Raw genomic sequence first — 18,757 nt, 5'->3', positions numbered from 1 at the left:
CCTTTCTACCAGTTCTGAGTGTTAGTTTTTCATCTTAATTCTCAGGAAAAAGTACAGAACAAAAAAGCACAGTACAAAAATTCAATTTAAATCTAAAAGCCATGTAATGGGACAAAATTCATTTAACAACTGTCCTGCTTAACAACAGAAATTTTGGGGTCAATTGTGGTTATAAGTCAGGGACTACCAGTACATTAATATTCAATGTAAATTGAAGAATTTACAAATTATCTGATTATATAAATAAAAATAAATATTGTATAAATTGGGGTTTTTTTCAGGTAGAGAAGTATTATAGATTCCATATCTAAATAATATAAATTGTAACATTAATTTGCTATAGCTAAAAAATAAGGCAACCGACTTTCCAGTATAATGTTTAATATGCAAACAATAAGTGTGCCTAAAATACCACAAAGTAATTGAGAACATCTATTTGAAATTATTCAAGCGGTCCAAGGCACCAACTAAACCCCTTGCTGTATTTTTCTGTGAAGGAAAGTTAAAGTAAAGCTATGTTATTTTTGGCTTAATATGTTACTTTATTAAATATTAACACAATTAATTAATTAATTAATTAATTAATTAAAATTTGGCCCAGATTAGAGTAGGGCCAATGGAATCTGTGGATGGAAACTAACATTTGGACCTGTGGCAAAACTGTCTCAATCTTGATTCAATCAAAATTGCTTTTGGTGTCATTTTGTCAAATATACTCTCTGTCTATTAAAAGAGACGACTATACTGCTCCTTAAATGATACTCTATAGCAGGGGTGTCAAACTCAATTTCATTGAGGACTGCATCAGGGTTGTGGTTGACCTTGTGGGGCCGGGGTGGGCATAGCTGGAGTGAGTGTGGCCAGGGTGGGTGTGGCCAGCTCAACATCGCTCGTATCGGGGAATGCCTGTGGTGTCTTGGGCGGGGCTGGGGGGATCCATTGTCTCTAGCCAAGGAAGGCGAGACCAAGGCGAGCACCATACCCTTGTCCCCCAGAGGAGCCTTGCTGTCCCTCTCAGGCCATGTGGAGGACCCCCAGCGATGCATATTTTCAATGGCAATCTGCCTGGAGCCCTGGGCAGTGGAGGGCAAGCACCCACAGTCCAGCCTTTCCCAAGGGGGTGTCCAGCTTCACTTACCTCCTCCTCAAGGCTGCTGCTGATTGGCTCGGTCTCCTTGGCCAAGTTGCTCATGGTGTTTGCGAGAAGGCAAAATGTGGGTCAGAGGGAGGCCCACTCCCTCTCCCTATGAGGAGACCTGGCTTTGTAACCAACGCATCCTCAGCGATAGGATGGGAGACCACCAGGAGAGGTCAAGAGGAGGGGACAAGGGGATGGTGAAAGGGCAGCATAGCTGCTTGTGGCCAAATGCTAAGGCAGGACTTCCCTCAGACCCTCCCCCTCTCATTATAATCTCCTTCCTTCCTTCCTTCCTTCCTTCCTTCCTTCCTTCCTTCCTTCCTTCCTTCCTTCCTTTTCCTTCCCTGCTTCTCATTTCCATTTCCTAACTTTGTTCCTCTTTCCCTCCCCTCCTTTCTTCCCTGCTTCTCATTCCCATCTTTTTCCTTCCTCCATGCTCAGGAAGGAATGACGGGAGGGGGAGAGATTGCCAGTGCTGCCGGTGATCATGCTGTTGGTGGCCGTGGCTATCCCACAGATAGGTAGGGGCGGTCCAGGTGAAAAAGAAGCCTCGTGGCTGCGAGGCTAGGTCAGCAAGCGGGCCATGGAGATGCTGGTGGTGGTGGGGGTGATCTACAATCTGGTTGCATCCATCAAAGCAAGAATGCACTCAGCCTTAGATCCAGTGGGCAGCCCTGGAACCAGCGAGGGGCCACCCTGCTGCCTCTGCCCCGCCCCCTGCGTATGTGTAGAGGAGGCGGCGACTGCCATAGTCCTGGGTGAAGTCAGCCTCTGGGGCAAGATAGCCAGCAGGGAGGCTGGACTCCACCTGCTTGCTGCCTCCTGCACGCGCACCCCGGGGGGCGGGAGTGCCCGTCGCTGGTTCTAGGGCTGCCTCATGGATCTAAGACTAAGTGCATTCTGGCTTTGATGGCTGGCACCAGGTTGTAATCAGCACCCAGTTGGCCTGGGCCAGTCCAAGGTTTCCTTCTCTGTTTCCAGAGCAGCTCCACGGGCCAGACGCAACCACATGGCGGGCCGGATTTGGCCTGCAGGCCTTGTGTTTGACATGTCTGCTCTATAGAAAGGTTGCCAAATCCTCAAAGGAATGCTTTGCTTCAGTAGAGGCTTGGAATGATGCACTCATCCCAGAAGATGACTTCCAAAGGAAGACACCCTTTTATTCCTAATACCAAAGTACAGAAACTTGGGCTTTTTTTGAGCACTTCTCACAGCCTTTCTCCTCAAAGTTTACAAGTTATTAAAAAAAAAGTCTAAAAGGAATATTCTCTGTGGCATTGAGGAGTCTCTGAGGCTGTGGAAGAAAATCCTGCAATTAGCGTTAAAAGTCCCACTCAGCTGATTAGAGGTGCTACTATGCCTGCTGCCAATCACCTAGTTAGCCTATTGCAAAGCACGTAAGCAAGTGGTGTGATGACTTGCCTCCTACCAGCATTAACTGGTCAAGTTTCTGGCCACCGTGTCTTCTTGAGTGCACAGGCCAAGAGATTTGCCCATCAATTCTAACAGCTCATCTCCTCCAGAATACAATGACCAAGTGTTCTGGCTGGGACCTGGGTGACACTGCTGGCTCACCTCTAGCAGATATTTGGTCAACAAGACACTCTGAAGCATACTCTAAAGCCACCTACTAAATGCATTGAAAGTCTGCCAGACTGAGTGATTTCAATGCATTCTGAATGTAGTTCTGAAGCTATGTAGCCTGTAAGCATTTTGACCTGGACTGGTAGAGAAGGTTAGGAGGAACCTTCTCCAATATTATTTGCTGGAAATATTCAGTCTCTGAACCACTGCTTGATACTCTTCAGTTCATCAAAGCAAATCTTGGTTGCTTCACATAGGCATACATGTTTTATGTAACATTTGTACCTTGCTCTAGAACTCCTGTCAAATAACCCTAGAATACTGCACACAAGTATTGAAAAGGCAGAAATGTGTTCATACTGAAATTGTTTTCTCCATTTTTCTGTACACAAATAAAAAAGCAACTTATATAAAACCCACATGGATTCAGAGAATTAAATTGGATGGGGGTCAAAACTAAACCAATATTTGGTTAGTTATTTATCTGTTCCCTTCTCTTACTACAATACAATACAGTTGAGTGAAGCAGGTTTTGCTTATGTATGAAATGCTTATAGACTGCATTTCATCAGAGTTATGAGATTTTGCTCCTCAAATGATGGTACAATTCCCATCACGTTTGACAATAACGTGAAGACCGTATTAACCTAGGTGTGTTCTGACTGTTACTTCTGAATTGCTTTTAGTGATTCAGGAAACTTAAAAGCAGCCTTCTAAGAGCAGGGAAATCGAATAATTTTGGTGCACTAACATCTTGCATGAAAAAAAAAGCTGCTATTAGAGTTCAAAAGTGGAAAGGAAAATTCAGAAGCTGGGGGAGGGTGACAAAACAAAACAAGCATTTAGAAGACAAGCAAAGCATGCAGAATAAGTAAAGGATTAGCTTACATGAAGAAGAGGCAACTTACATGGCTGTTGAGAAGAGAGCTTCTGTGAGTGGACAGACCATCAGACTTTTGCAGTGTCTCAATCGCCATTTCAATCTGATAATAGATGTCATTAAAAAAAGGGCTCAAGACAAGATAGTAATAAAAGATAACTATAGAAATGTTGATAGATTGCCCCAGTTCAAAAAGAAACCTTAGTTCAAAGCAGATATTTTTAATTGATCACAGGCATAATGCCAAATATTTACACTAGCACATTTTGTATCCAATTTTATGTCTCAAAAAAGAACCCCTTTACCCCCAACTTCCAATTCAGGAAAAAGAGATATGATTTTTTACTAATCCACAATACAAGCATCCAAGAATTGAGAGCATAGTATGTAACCCACATAAATAGATAAATATCCTAGAAATAGATACGCAGAGAATGTGAAATACTTCAACCTTAACAAACATTGATCTCCAAGACTCTTGATTTCAGCAGGATTCATGCTAACTAAATATGCACAAGAATAAGCTAGACGAGTCAACTCGTTCGACAGACAATATGCACTAAGCACCTCTTGCAACGTGATTATTTTTAAAAATAGTAAACAAGGAATTTTAATTAACATTGCATTGTTAGCACTTAAGGGGAAAAATATTCTGGCCTTCTTAGGAGAAATAATGAATCCAAATCTTAACCTATAATATTTTGCTACAAAAGTTCCCATTAACAATCACCCCCTGCTCAGTTGGAAAAAAACATACTTTGTGCTTTTAAATACATCATATTAACAAAACAAATGCATATTGGCTACAAGCATAGAGGACATGAGGATCCTAGCCTTATAATGATGTCTTTACATAGAATGATTTCATCTGAAGTCCATTTAATGAAAAGGGTTTCTGTACAGCATAATATAAAGTTCTGTTATAACAAACATATTATAAAGTAAAATTTAAAATTAAAATAAACCCTTATTTTCTTTTAAGTCTTCAAGAGACAAGACTAAAAAAGAAGCTAATGTCTTGATTCAGAGTAAAAGAAAAAGCAGTACTGAAATTAACTAATAATTGGGGAATGGGATTCCATAAAATAAAGAAAATAATATCTTTTATTGAATGTTTTTTTAAACAATGAGATTGCTTAAGGTATCAGACCATTACTTTCTGGATAGTAAACTCTGAATTTTATTTATTTTTTAAATGGAGATGTCAAGGGTTAACATTTGGATATTAACGCATGAGAAACATATGTTCTACCACTGAATTACTCATTTACATTTGAAATTGATAAAACTTTAATAATGTGTTCTTGAAGAAACACTATTTATTTTAATAATAATGGGCTTGCCATGGGCCGGGAGATGGGGAGCATGCAGCTAGACACCGAGGTGCCATCCTCAGAGGAGATAGAAGCCAGGAACACTCCTCCTACCAGCTGGACAAGGGACTAGATAAGCAGGACCGAGGGAGGGATTGTGCCTTACCTTGGCTGCGTCTCCCTTCCTCCAGCTGCCTCGTTATCAGAACAAATGGCTGGGACGGCAGAGGCTCTGTGGGTGTGTCTGGAGGGGGGGGAAGGGTGGTGCACTACGCCTATTATCCATATGGACCGGATGCTGGCTTGCTAAGTGGGGTGGGGTTGGTGGGTAGAGCACAACTATGTAAAGCACTGGGAGCAATTCACTCCCAGTGCTGACTTTTCTTTTGCATTAAAGTTTGCTGGTCACCTCTTCCTTCTGTGTTTGGAGTTTATCAGCAGCTGGCAGAGGACAGCTGACAGTAATCAGTTCTAAAATTTAGTGTTTCCAAAGTAATTAATAATGTAAATGGATTTAAAATTATCTCAACATTTTAAACTGTTTTCTCAAAATATTGTGGTCATATTAAAACAAAAGCAAATGGAAACTGAAAAAAAAGATAAAATCCCAAAACAGAAAACCTCTTAAAACCAATCGGGAGGATGGAGAAAATATGGTCTTGTGTGAAGCTATTCATTGTACTTATAGCAGTGGAGTATGGGGCGTTCAATAAGCACCCCAACTTATTTGCAGGGTCATAGTGGAGCAGAGTATTTGTTATTGTGGCCTCTGACATTTCAGGGTTTCAACGGTAAAAATCAGCTGCTTTTTGAATCACAGCTAGACCTTTTCAGTGGCAGCCCTATTTATACTATTACAGTTATCTAATTAGGTATCCAAAAGGCAGAAAGGTTCTGAACTTGCTATAATTCACTGTAAATTTGATCTGTGAAACAATTAATTTTCATTATACTTTCAGGTAGACTGGGCAAATTTCCTTACTTTCTATATTTTTATAAGATCTAGATATCCCCTTCCACCATTATCAAAATAAAGCATACAGTATGACCTGTTGCCTAAAACACTTCAAAGGGTGTGTACACTATGTATGTCCATAAGTCCCATACCAAAAATATCAAGAATGAAAATGTTGGGTATCATTGGCTGAATAAGATAAGGTAAATTAAATCTGCTATGTGAAACTATTTCATGAATACAATTTAATCAAACACACAGACAACTTCAATAGCTTTCAAACTTTACCCTTTCCCAATTTATACCAATATACTTTGTAGCTATAAAATTTCTGGCTATGCAAGTTGGGAGCATTTAGTTTTCAAAGTTCACTAAGGAAGTGAACCTCCAGAAGAGGTAATTGCAGACAGTTCTTTGAAAGCAAAGCCAATAACTATGACAAGGACCAAGAAACTGGTGAGTAGATCGGTTCCTTGGAACCTCTCCAGATAAAGAGGACAAAGATCACCTACATGTGTTCTGGACAACTGCTCCCCATGAAGAGACTGCAGAACAGTGGTTTTCTGCAGCTTGGGTGCCCGGAGATGTCAGGATTAGTATCTTGCTTGGAGCTGCAGCGAAGATTTTTAAATGACACTATGTTCACAGATCTCACTTTCTAATCTCTTTCAGAAATTGCTGGTTAACTACTTCCAGAAAAAAAACTGGAATATTGAAACTTGTACAATAAAATTTTGGCACTAGTTATAAATACAGTTTTCATGGGAAATAGATTCTGCTTTGGCTTTTACAAGACAAAATAAAGATAAGCAATTTCATGATTTCAAAAACTGGACATTAGAGGGAACTAATATTTTTAGATACAGGAAAGCTTTACAAGTCTGTAAAATATTGCAAAATGTTATCATAATGAAAATATTGAAGGACACTATAGAAGAATGGAAGCAGAAAATAGTAGCCTCCAAATCAACAATGTCAGTAATGATATCTGCTGCTATGGACAGATTATGTCCAAAAGATGTTATTAAAGAAATGACAGCTATAGAACAAATTTTACCTGACAAAAGAGAGATGGTATCAAAAGTAGATTTAAAACTGACAGGCTAAGAGAATAAGTTTAAAAAGGATGTTTACAAAAGAAACTGGCTGAGGCTTTAAAATTTAAAGAGGAAATACAAATGAAAAACCAAGAGAGTGATCTGGGTAATTTTTTCTTATTGGATTTACAAAAACTCTGTGTGATGGGACAAAAAAAAAACATTAGAGAAATCAAAGCCTACAACAATATTTGACAGAGTTGAAGATTCAGACTATTAACATGTAGTTATATAAAGTTGGTTTATTTCATCAAGGTTAAAACAAGATATATTTATACTTCTGGTTATCCTTTCTGCACTCTGCTGACATAAGACTGAAAAGATGGTGTTTTATCATTTCTTAATACATAACAGATAGGATAAGGATTTTAGAGATAAATGTTTGCAACCTTAGAGGGGGTAAATTGAGACTAAATTTATTTATAGTTGTTGTGATGAAGATTGGAAATAACTTCTTTTATATTCATTTTCTCTTTCTTTATCATATTCTTATTTGTTTCTTTCTTGCACTTTTTGACTCATTTTTATTTTCTTTAAGTATGGTTTCTATTAGACTTTACTATCATAATCAAAATTCTTAATAAAATTATATATAAAAGTTCACTGAGGAAATAAGTTACATGATTTTATATTACACTTTCTGATGTGTTTGCTATATTTTATACATATGTAACCTTAGTGATTTATATTTTATGGTTTTATTACAAAGCAATATATCAAAAACATTATTTTAAAAAAAATCTTACATAAATCCACATATTCTAATCCTATAAAACATGTCCGAAGGAGTGGGTAGGCTTTCAGCAAGGTTAGACAGTTGAGAATTATTTAAATTCATGGCTGCAAACTTACATATATGCAATCAACCCTGAATCCCTGACATTTAAGTGTTCAGTGTCAAGACAGCCACAAGATTTCTTTCTACTTGCCTACACTATTTTTGTGATTTCCAAAATTAATGTTTTAATAAATTACAGCATAGCCGCAATTATTTTAATACACAAATTTCACTTTGAATATAACAAAATAAAATGTGATTGTTATACTAGCATTAGATATTCCTGCAGTTGCAATTCACTAGTTAGATTATTGCCTCAGGCTTTTTGGAAAAATTCTAGGTAACAATGTATTAAAAGTTTATGCAAATAAATAGTGAATGACCCACTTTTTAATGCCTCAACTCCTATCACTGAACCCCAATCTCTTAGCCATTTTTTTCAGAGTGTCTTTGTGATTATCAATTTCAGAAAGTGGAAATTATTTTTTCTCAAATATTCACAAAGGGTGCTATATTATATTCTAAGGGTAGGTGTGAAGAACATTAATTTGATTTAATGGAGAAAAGAACTGACAAAAAAGTGCGGTGGTAGAGGACAAAGGGGAAGGAGGAAACGAGAAAGAGACGTTGCGTTGTCATATGTCCTGCCAATGTGGCCAGCAAAACAGAAATTGGGAACTGTATATGTAGTAGGGGGTATGTTTGACATTTAAAAAACCTCTCCATCCAGCTATTACCACGTTGGAAATAAATAGGCCAAAATAGATTGCAAAATTCAATTCAGGACTGCTTTAAAAAGACCACACGTTAGCTCGTATCATTGGAAGGAATTGCAGCGTTTATATCTAAGCATCTTTCTCACACTTGTGAGGTAGAGTATAGGTTTAGTGACCATTCAAAGTTATAACAGCATTGAAAAAAGTGACTTATGACTGATTTTCACACAACTGTTGCAGCATACCCATGGTCACAGGATCAAAATTCGGATACTTAGTAACTGGCATGTATTTATGACAATTGCGGTGTCCAAGGGACTTTCTGACCAGCAAAATCAATGAAGAAGCCAGATTCACTTAACAACTGTATTACTAACTTAACTGCCTTGATTCACTTAACAACTGTGGCAAGAAAGGTCGTGAAATGGGATGAAACTCACTTAAAAAGTCTTGCTTAGCAATGGCAAATTTAGGTTCAAGTGTGATTGTAATAGTAGTAGTAGTATAGTAGTAGTAGTAAGACTTTGGAGGTCATCTAGTCCAATCCCCTGCTCAAGCAAGAAACCCTATACCATTTCAGACAAATGGCTGTCCATTCTCTTCTTAAAAACTTCCAGTGTTGGAGCATTCACCACTTCTGGAGGCAGGTTGTTCCACTGGCTAATTGTTCTAACTGTCAGGAAATTTCTCCTTAGTTCTAGGTTGCTTCTCTCTTTGGTTAGTTTCCATCCATTGCTTCTTCTCCTGCCTTCAGGCGCCTTGGAAAATAGCTTGACTCCCTCTTCTTTGTGGCAACCCCTGAGATATTGGAACACTGCTATCATGCCTCCCCTCGCCTTCTCTTCATTAAACTAGACATACCCAGTTCCAGCAGCCGCTCCTTATATGCTTTAGCCTCCAGTCCCCTAATCATCTTTGTTGCTCTTCTCTGCACTCTTTCTAGGGTCTCAACATCTTTTTTACATCATGGTGACCAAAACTGGATGCAATATTCCAAGTATGGCTTTACCAAAGCATTGTAAAGTGGTATTAATACTTCACGTGATCTTGATTCTATCTCTCTGTTAATGCAGCCCAGCACTGTGTTGGCCTTTTTGGCAACTGCAGCACACTGCTGGCTCATATTTAGGTGATTGTCCACTAGGACTCCAAGATCCCTCTCACAGTTACTACTATTGAGCAAGGTACCCCCTATACTATACCTGTACATTTGGTTTTTCTTGCCTAAATGTAGAACCTTACTTTTTTCACTACTGAATTTCATTGTGTTAGATAGCACCCAGTGTTCAAGTCTGTCCAGATCTTCCTGTATCCTAAGCCTGTCTTTTGGAGTGTTGGCTATTCCTGCCAGCTTGGTGTTGTCTGCAAATTTGATGATTTCCCCATCTATCCACTCGTCCAAATCGTTGATGAAGATGTTGAAGAGCACTGGGCCCAGAACAGAGCACTGGGGCACTCCACTACACACTTCCCTCCGTGTAGATGCGGTTCCTTTGAGGACCGCACGCTGAGTACGGCCGGTCAGCCAGCTACGAATCCATCTGGTGGTGATGCTGTCTAACTCACATTTTTTTATCTTATCAAGTAGTAGGTTGTGATCTACTTTATCAAATACCTTACTGAAGTCCAAGTAAATTATATCCACAGCATTCCTCTGTAAATCAAGGACTACCTGTAATATGAAAAATTCTGGATTATAAGAAAAGGTGACAAGTAATGGCTTCATCTACATTATTCCCCTTCATAATTTGCCAGCTTTAAGCAGGAATTCTTGGAATTTCTTCTCTCTTCCTGCATTTTCAACCTACAACTTCCAGAAACACATAGGCCTTTTAAATAAATGAGTCTTTCTCAATTTCAGCTGATTTCTACAGTTGGTATCACATTCTGTAGTTGCATCTGGAACTGTGTGATCCAAGCAAACCCACAAAGCCCTAGCTATAAAGGAATGGGGGGAAATGGCACAGTACATAACACTGTATAGTCCTAGCTAGTTCCTCTTTGAAGCAAGGAAATGATTTTCTTTGTATAACATGCATGCTCAAGTTCCTCACTAGAGAAGTAGGACATGCTTACTTCAAAATCACAACACTCCTAAAAAATCTTCTAAGTAAGATTTTCAAGTTACCACTGAAATTATTTTCCTTCCTCTACTATTCTCAACAAGAAAAAGGAAGTCAAAATGAAGCACTCATTTCATTTGGCTTCCTCTCTTTCCCCTTCCCCAAATAGTGACATAATAAGGATTTATTTCTAACCCTGGACACAATCACAAAGGAAGAATCCTGGTCTTATTACCGTTAATCTTCAAGAATGAATGAATGAAAATGTTATGATGGACTTAGATCAGAGTATACTTAAAATAAGATCAGATTAAGGTACAGGAGAATTAAAATAATAAGAAATTACTACTCATAAACTTTGAAAACATTTGTTCTAAACTTTCTTTCCAAACCTAGACACTAGATGGAATTAGAGCCAGAAGGATGGGTTTTAGAATATGAATAAATATTTGACTTCTCTTCTCCCCAAAAGTATAATGACTGCATAAATTAAAGAACAACAATAGAGTTGTTCTCGATCATATCAGTTGAGACTGTGGACTGGCTCCTTCACTTTCAGTACCAGAAAGCAAGAATTAAGACGGAAAGAGACTGCGGTTGTATGACAGTGCACATGCCCTGCACGTTAAAATCCAAAATGGAATTCTTGGCATCTACAGTTGGATCAGGTCATAGAGACCACTGCCTATGTGGTTGGATATATAATCTGACTCATAATAGTATCCCGCAGTGATTATTCCAGCAAGTCGTTAACTGTTTTGGAACCTAATGAAGAATTATAGTAGAATTTGTTTGTTTCCATTTTTCTCCCTATTCTATTGTATCACATCATTGCTAAGTTTGTAAGCGAGGATTTTTTTAAGCATAAATTCTTATAGAAGTACCATGCTTAAGAAGAACAAGTTCTTTGTGCAAAAAAACTTGTTTTTACATCAAAATTTATTTATTTATTTATTTATTTATTTATTTATGAGACTTATATACCGCTTTAAATGCAAGCACTCTCTAAGCGGTGTACACCAGTAAGCAATGTATATAAATATATATATTTACATTGCCCCCAACAATCTGGGTCCTCATTTTACCTACCCCGGAAGGATGGAAGGCTGAGTCAACCTTGAGCCGGTGAGATTTGAACCGCTGACCTGCTAAACACAGTCAGCTAAAGTGGCCTGCAGTACTTTAAATAAATAAATAAATAAATAAACCATATTGAGACACTCACATCCAAGATTAGATAAAGCTAAACTGCCATTTGACTTATTCCATTATATATTACATATTATGCAGCTACAGTATATGAAAAAGTAAGTACACCCCACTGATATTTTTAGTTTTTCAACACACTTCAGCACAGAGATATTTGATCTTTATTTCAACAATACTGATAGATTAAGGGGATATAATATCATGTACCATTTACATGGTTTCAGTCCATTGTCTAATTTAAATAAATATAAATGCAAATGTTGTATGTGGAAAAAGCAAGATCACCCCTACATTCATCACTACTTCAAATGCTTCAAGTTAGAATCAGATACATGAGATCAGGTTCCAATGTGTGGAATATTGTTAGATAGAATCTGGGAGGAACGTGTCTTATTTAAACCTCAGATGTTTAGTTAGATTTGCTGAATTGTATGCTATCACCATAGCCTAGATTGAAAGAGCTCTCTGAGGCCTTCAGAAAGAAGGTTATAGAGGCTGGGAAAAGATTTTTAAAGGATTGCCCACCAAATGGACATCAATCATCCCACTATCCCCAAAAAAATCCAAAAGAAGATTTTTAAACTGTCAATTTGCCTAAGCCATGCCATCCCAGCAAGTTCAACCTAAGAGCAAAACATAAGTTGTTGAAAGAAATCTCCAGATATGGACCCCACAATTTCATCAAGTGATTATAAGGTAGCTCTTACTGATGTGAAAGTGCATGAATCTACAATTAGGGCAAAACTACACAAATTAATTCTACACAGGAGGGGTGTGCCAGGGAGCACATCCGGACAAGACTGAAGTTTCAATAAAGGAGAATATTTGTAGCTCAGGATTGAAATGAGGGATCCTTGATGGTCTCTGAGCTTGCTTGTTTACTTGCAGATGTTTCATTACCCAAACTAGGTAACATCATCAGTGCTGAAGTTTGTTCATGGATATCTAAACAAAAAAACAGGATTTCTGGAATAATATGTGCTGCACAGATTAGGCAATTGTACCAAAAGACATGTTTGGCAAAAACCAAAGTCATCAGAAGAATCTGATAACAACTGTAAAGCAGAGTGGAGGACAAGTTGTGGTTTGGGGGTACTTTGCTGCCCCAGACCTGGGCAGCTCACCATTATACAATCCACTATGCATTCCTCATTCAGAGGGTGCTTAAAGATAACATGAGACCATCTGCCAGAGACTGAAGCTCAATCAATAATGGGCCTTGCAATATGCCAATGACCCTAAACATTCCAGTAAATTTATTATGGAATGACTGGGGGGGGGGAATGAAAGGTTCTAGAATGGCCAACTCAAAGCCCAAATTTAAATCCCATTGAAATGCCGTGGGATAATATAAAATGGCTCCTCAGAAGAAAATGGCATATTTGTTAATGTTTTTAAATAAATAATTGCAAAGTCAATTTTTATAAGGTTTTTGTTCAATTACGTCCCCTTTACCTTTATATGCTTGAATGAAGATAAGGTAATTGATATGTCCACATTGTGTTAGAAAGAAAAACTTACTTGTACTTACTTTTTCATATGACTGTATTTCAAAAACACAATATACACATTAAAAACGCTTTTAATAAAACATCACCTGGTAAACATTTATGCTGAAATTGCAACAGATATTAATATAGTTCTTTCTGATATAGCAAATTCTCAATTTAACCCTTCTGTTTGTGATCAAGGATTTAATCCACGCTCGAGGAAACTAATGGTTAAAATGAAACCCTGAATAATTGTGATATTGTCTAGTCTCCTTTTTCAAATTTGGGATCATGATAATTACTCCAGGTATTCAAAAAAGTGAAGCTTTTTCTGTAAGCTAATAAAAATTTTGAAAATGAGGACTTTGCTTACAATCTTCAATTGTCTACTTGCATTGAACCAGTTTTGTTTAATCAGGATAGCATCTCTGAATTACCCCTCCAAATAACCATGCTAAAAATCTCAGAAAATATAATCCATTGTTTGTTTTCCTCGGAAAAAAAGAATTCCCACTGGATTCTCAATAGCATGGTAGCAACGAAGTTCAACATTTCAAAATCTAATTTCCACATTTCACTTGTTATGCTTTGTTATATAGACTTGTAAACATCTGATTTTTGGATTTCTTTTTTAAAGGGACATTAGGAAAGTACTATCACCCACTCCACATTGGTGTCATCAAGTAATTGATGAAATGGGGATTAAAAAAAGAACTTAGCTGATTTCTTTTGTTTGTCATGCCATATAAAACCCATCATGAGTAAGCTTCCGTTATCAGGTTGCAATGCACTAAAGCCTTGAAACAGTTCCCTTTATTGCATTTTATAATATGACTCATCATATTTCATGAAAGAAAAAAAGTTATTGTTGATGAAAAAATTATAACAAATAAAAGCAGAGCTAACATGCAGTTCAAAATAATGACTAATTTACAATATAGAAATAAATCTGAATTTTGAATTTACCAGCTACTGTTTAATCGTTTGCTATTTTAACATCTATTAGTCATAATATTAAAAACACACAAGCAGCTTAAACATTTTTATCTTGTTCAAGCTTCGCAATTTTTTAATTATCTTTTTTCATTTGCCAAACAGATGGTACATGTAACAATTAGATAGGGTGCCATGTAAAGCATCTCCAGTTGATAAGTATATTCTAGAAATCGATAAATTAAAAAGAATACCAAGTGTACTTTTTAAAATTGAAGGTTTTATAGCTCATATTGTTGAAGAATAGGAAAATTTATACACATTGGATTCATTTAAATATACTAAATAACACAAGATTTGTAATGCTGCTTCTGCATACCTACTAAAATGAAGAAATGCAACTAATATTAATAATTGTTTGTTTAAATAAACTATTTTAACAATTCAGGATTTGAAATTGTAATTTTATACAAACTATCATTAAATTAACAGTAATTTATATAGTGCAAGCAACATATCATTATGTACTTAATCTAAACCAGAAGTTTCAATAATTCTCTTCAAGATTAACTATAACTCATCTTTGCTATTATGTCATATTATAGTTTAGCATGAAATGCATATGAAGCCACTGTTATGTAGCAATAAAACAATTTTAAAAACTGAAGTAATTATTTATTAAATAACAATTTCTATTTTTTAAGATTAGCCCAATTTAAAATATTTGGAAATCACAATCTTATATAAATAGTTTACCATCTAAAATGTATTCTGAGCTTCCCCATATTCAAAACTCCTTTTGCAAGCATGGATTCTAAAATTCTTGTAATGTTGAATGTTATTAAATTGTATAAATACATTGGTAATTCTATAATTTTCTCTTTCAATTACAGATTCTATTCTTTGTGGTAGTTTAACCCTCTCCTTCCTCCACTGCCTATTTGCTTTAATTATGATGCAGGAGTTGTTTTTTCATTCTTCATGCTATTATAAAGAACATGAAATTAACAACAACAACAAAAAGCTAAAGTTGGTCATTTCTCTGATACATTTGGAAAGCTTGCTATTCAGACATAAAAGACATCAGAATTCTTATATTAAAATTCTACTCACCAGATTTTTTTTTCAGACCTACTTACATAGTGGGGAAATGTATAATTTAAGGAAAATAAACTTCACAGGTAGTCCCTGAGGTACAAACCTGGCCATTAGGCTCGTAAGTCAAAAACTTATTAAATGAATCAGACTCAATTTTACAAATTTTTAAAATCAAATTCATTAATTAAATCAAATGGGTTGTTAAATGAATGAAGATTTGACTATTTCCTCCAATAGCTGCCATGTTAACTGAACTGAGAGGGTTTCTCGCCGGCCACCGATCAGCTGTTTCCGGCGAGCTGGCTCAGGAACTAAATTGCCTCAAAGCAGGGCTTGGAGCCATTGCTGTTACTTTAAAAAAAAAAACAAAACAATTGCTACTAGCCAGCTCAAGCATTTTTCAGCTAGCTGGGGGGAGGGGGTTGCTTTAAAAAACAAAACAAAAACTTGCCACTAATTAGCATAAGAGTCTCCAGCCAGGCACATAGACAGAGATGGGGGAGGAATTTGCAGAACTCTCAGCTTGCAATAGTAATAGAGATAGAATGTACCTTGAGGAGGCAATTTAAATTTAAAACCTACAAACTACAGTAATATTTGCTAATCTCCAAAGTAAAAGCTCAATAGTTTGCAAACATAGCTTGCAAAGTACAGTACTTAAAAAGCAGAGCAGTTCTCAAAGTATAGAGTAACAAAAAAAATATTTTAAAATACTTACAGAAGTAGCAGATTGCAGCAAAAGCAAAAACTGGTGCTGGCTCAGCTCTTGTTTGGCTATGTGACCAGGGACACCCCCTCCCGAAAACCTCTACCAGCTTCTCATACACCCAAATGGCCCAGGCAAGTCACAGAGATAAAAATGGCCACCGCTGCAGTAGCGACTGAAACCAAGTCACATGGCTATAGAGGCCTCTTTTTGGTCTCAACTGAATTTCTAATATAAGTACCCTTTCTGAATTAATTTGTTTTTGTGAAAACTCGCTAAATAAATGCCCGTACCTGGGGGATTACCTGTATTTAAAAACAAAGAAACAAACTTCTGGGCAATAGGATATTCTAATATACCTGAATAATAGTAAAAGTTCATATTATTTCTTCTATGCATTGTTGATAAATTATTTGGTGTAAATTTCATTCAACTCTATTTTGTTGGAGTTGTACAATTGGATGGCACTTCTTTAAGCAAACCTACTTCTGCAGCTGAGAACAAACACAATTAAAAACAAAATGGACAGAACTCTAGCTATAAACAGACATAACGATCTGAATGACTTACTGTAGCAGGGGATGCTCGTGTTGTGTGAGTAACAGAATGGCCAGAGTTTTCCATTGAATTGCCAATCAGGTAGGTACCCCCAGTGCTGCTGATGAGCTGTCCTCCTGTGACACCCATCTGAAGGCCTCCAGTGCCCACCATACTATGAGAAGAGACTACTGTGGTCACCTGCGCAGAACTTCCTTGGGTATCAAAGTAATTCCCCCCAGTGTTTTGGCTGTACATCTGAGTTTCTGTGTAAGGATACGTCGTTGTTCGTCTTAAGTAAAAGAAATGAAAGAAAAGGTTACTTATGTGTTCTCTTTACTGGAGGGCATCAACATTTTCATTTAAGCTGTAACTAAATTATGCATTATCTTATAGCATTTACTAAGGTACAGTCAAACTTTGAAATCTTATCTCATTTATTGTTTGTTCAGATTCATATCCTGCTTTTTCTCTAGGACGTAAGGTAATTTACAAAGAGTTCTCCCTTTCATCCATTACAAGAACAAAATCAAAAGGTAGACTCAAAAAGAATGACTAACTTGATGTCCTCCACTGAAATTTCACCGAGAGTAGAACTGAACGTCAATCTCCCCAGTTCTAGTCCTGCACTTCAAACACTGAAAAAGTGATTAAATATTACCAGGCACCTGAAAAAGCTAGCTTTTGTTCCCAATAGGCTGAAATTAACAAATTATTTGTTAATACTGAACACAATACAATCATCCAATGTATCGTAAGTGACATCACTTCAGTGCTAGTAGCAGTCTGTACAAAGTCCTTTTCAGATCTTCCTTACCAGTGCGCAACATTGAGGACTGAGCAGGTAGAAACTAAATTCTTGGAGTTTGGGCTTGTTTACAGTCAATGATTCTTACTGATGTTTAGCTGAACAGCCAAAGGCTACTAATATTTTGTTTGTGCAAGATTAGAAATCTTTTGGAACAATCAGGTGGTGAAATTATCCTAGCTAAGTAATATGGCACTGCAAGGGTAAATCTGCTATATTTTCTGAAGTTTCAAGGGTGGTATGCACATGGCACACACCCACACAGTGATTTATTCCCAGCTGACTCTCTTAAGTTCTATGTAAATGTCACGACAATGATCTGTCGCCTTTTATAAATTAGTATTCCTGCCATCTCATCTTGCCTCAGCAAGTACCTCAGTTGAATGCGACCCTGAATTTTCTTTCATCTGATCATTCAGAAGGACTCATTTATCTGTAGCATACTGATCTTTGTCTGGAAATTGCTATTTAGCTTAAAAACTCTTTTACAGATAAATTTCATTCTAGCAAGAAAAGCCTCTTTTTTTTTTTGCAAATATTCTCCACCTAAATGCTCGTTAATTCTACGTGGGTTAATTGCTAATAGATTTGAACGGAAAGATCCTTGATTTAAATACCTGTTCATTCTATATTTATTTTAAATTTCACTCTGCCAAACTATCATTTAAAATACATAGATTTCAGTTACATATAAACATTCTTCTACATATACTGCTTGCAAATAATGCAGGCTTATAATATTAATACATTTCAATAAATTTAAAAACGCTAATGATATACTGAGGCACATTTTCCTTTTGAATCAAGAGTTTTCAGAAAATTAAACTCTTGTTTCTTTCTCTCATTCACACTGACATTTTTTTTTAAAAAAAATAAGTGACTCTTTGTAAGTATTAGAACCAGTAACTGGTATAAAGATGTTATAGATTTTTCCAACTGACTGTTCTGGAAATGGAATCTGAGCATTACGTTTCTTATTTGGAAAGGGGCTTATTATAAAGGAGGCAAAATTTACAGAAATGGCTGCACAAAATCCTGTCCCTTATATATATAAGCAATGTTGAAACACATATGAAAGGGCCTGAGCTTTGTTCATGAGGCTACATCAACCATCCTGATTTTTTTAAAAAACCTCAATGGTCAAGATGTCATAAAGATCACCATACAAAGGGATTTCTCTTCATCCTCACAACAGAAGCCCTGTGAAGTATGTTCAGCTGAGACAGAATTATTGTCCCACAATCACCCTATAAGTTTCCATGTCTAAGGATGTTCCTGAACTTGGATCCCCTTTAGTCCAACATCTTAGTTGCTACACATACTTGACAGAAGATGCTACTGTTCTGAATACCATGCTATTCATACTTTCTAGTTATGCATTTAAAAATAACTGTGTTTCTTTTGTACCAAGGTTAAGAATATAGCAGAGAAAGCTGTCAACAGAAGAAATAA

General features: G+C 36.8%; 1 protein-coding gene across 4 annotated transcripts in view; it reads right to left on the bottom strand.

Moving 5' to 3' along the window:
- Window positions 1-18,757, bottom strand: part of RFX3 (regulatory factor X3) — a 175,640-nt gene that overhangs the window by 53,542 nt on the left and 103,341 nt on the right. For 3 of the 4 annotated variants that reach the window (XM_039364445.1, XM_039364443.1, XM_039364444.1), the window contains exons 4-5: window positions 16,531-16,789; window positions 3,631-3,705 (exon numbers count right to left, since the gene is read on the bottom strand). In XM_039364445.1, the coding sequence (XP_039220379.1) occupies window positions 3,631-3,705; window positions 16,531-16,789 (334 nt within the window). The remainder of the gene's footprint in view (window positions 1-3,630; window positions 3,706-16,530; window positions 16,790-18,757) is intronic. The other variant, XM_039364446.1, reaches the window with a different exon arrangement.

This window comes from Crotalus tigris, unplaced genomic scaffold, assembly GCF_016545835.1.
Source record: "Crotalus tigris isolate CLP2741 ecotype Arizona unplaced genomic scaffold, ASM1654583v1 scf7180000019762.1414395, whole genome shotgun sequence".
Classification (NCBI taxonomy): domain Eukaryota; kingdom Metazoa; phylum Chordata; class Lepidosauria; order Squamata; family Viperidae; genus Crotalus; species Crotalus tigris.
Note: the sequence above shows the minus strand (reverse complement) of the source record. Positions and strands in the feature narration are given on the sequence as shown.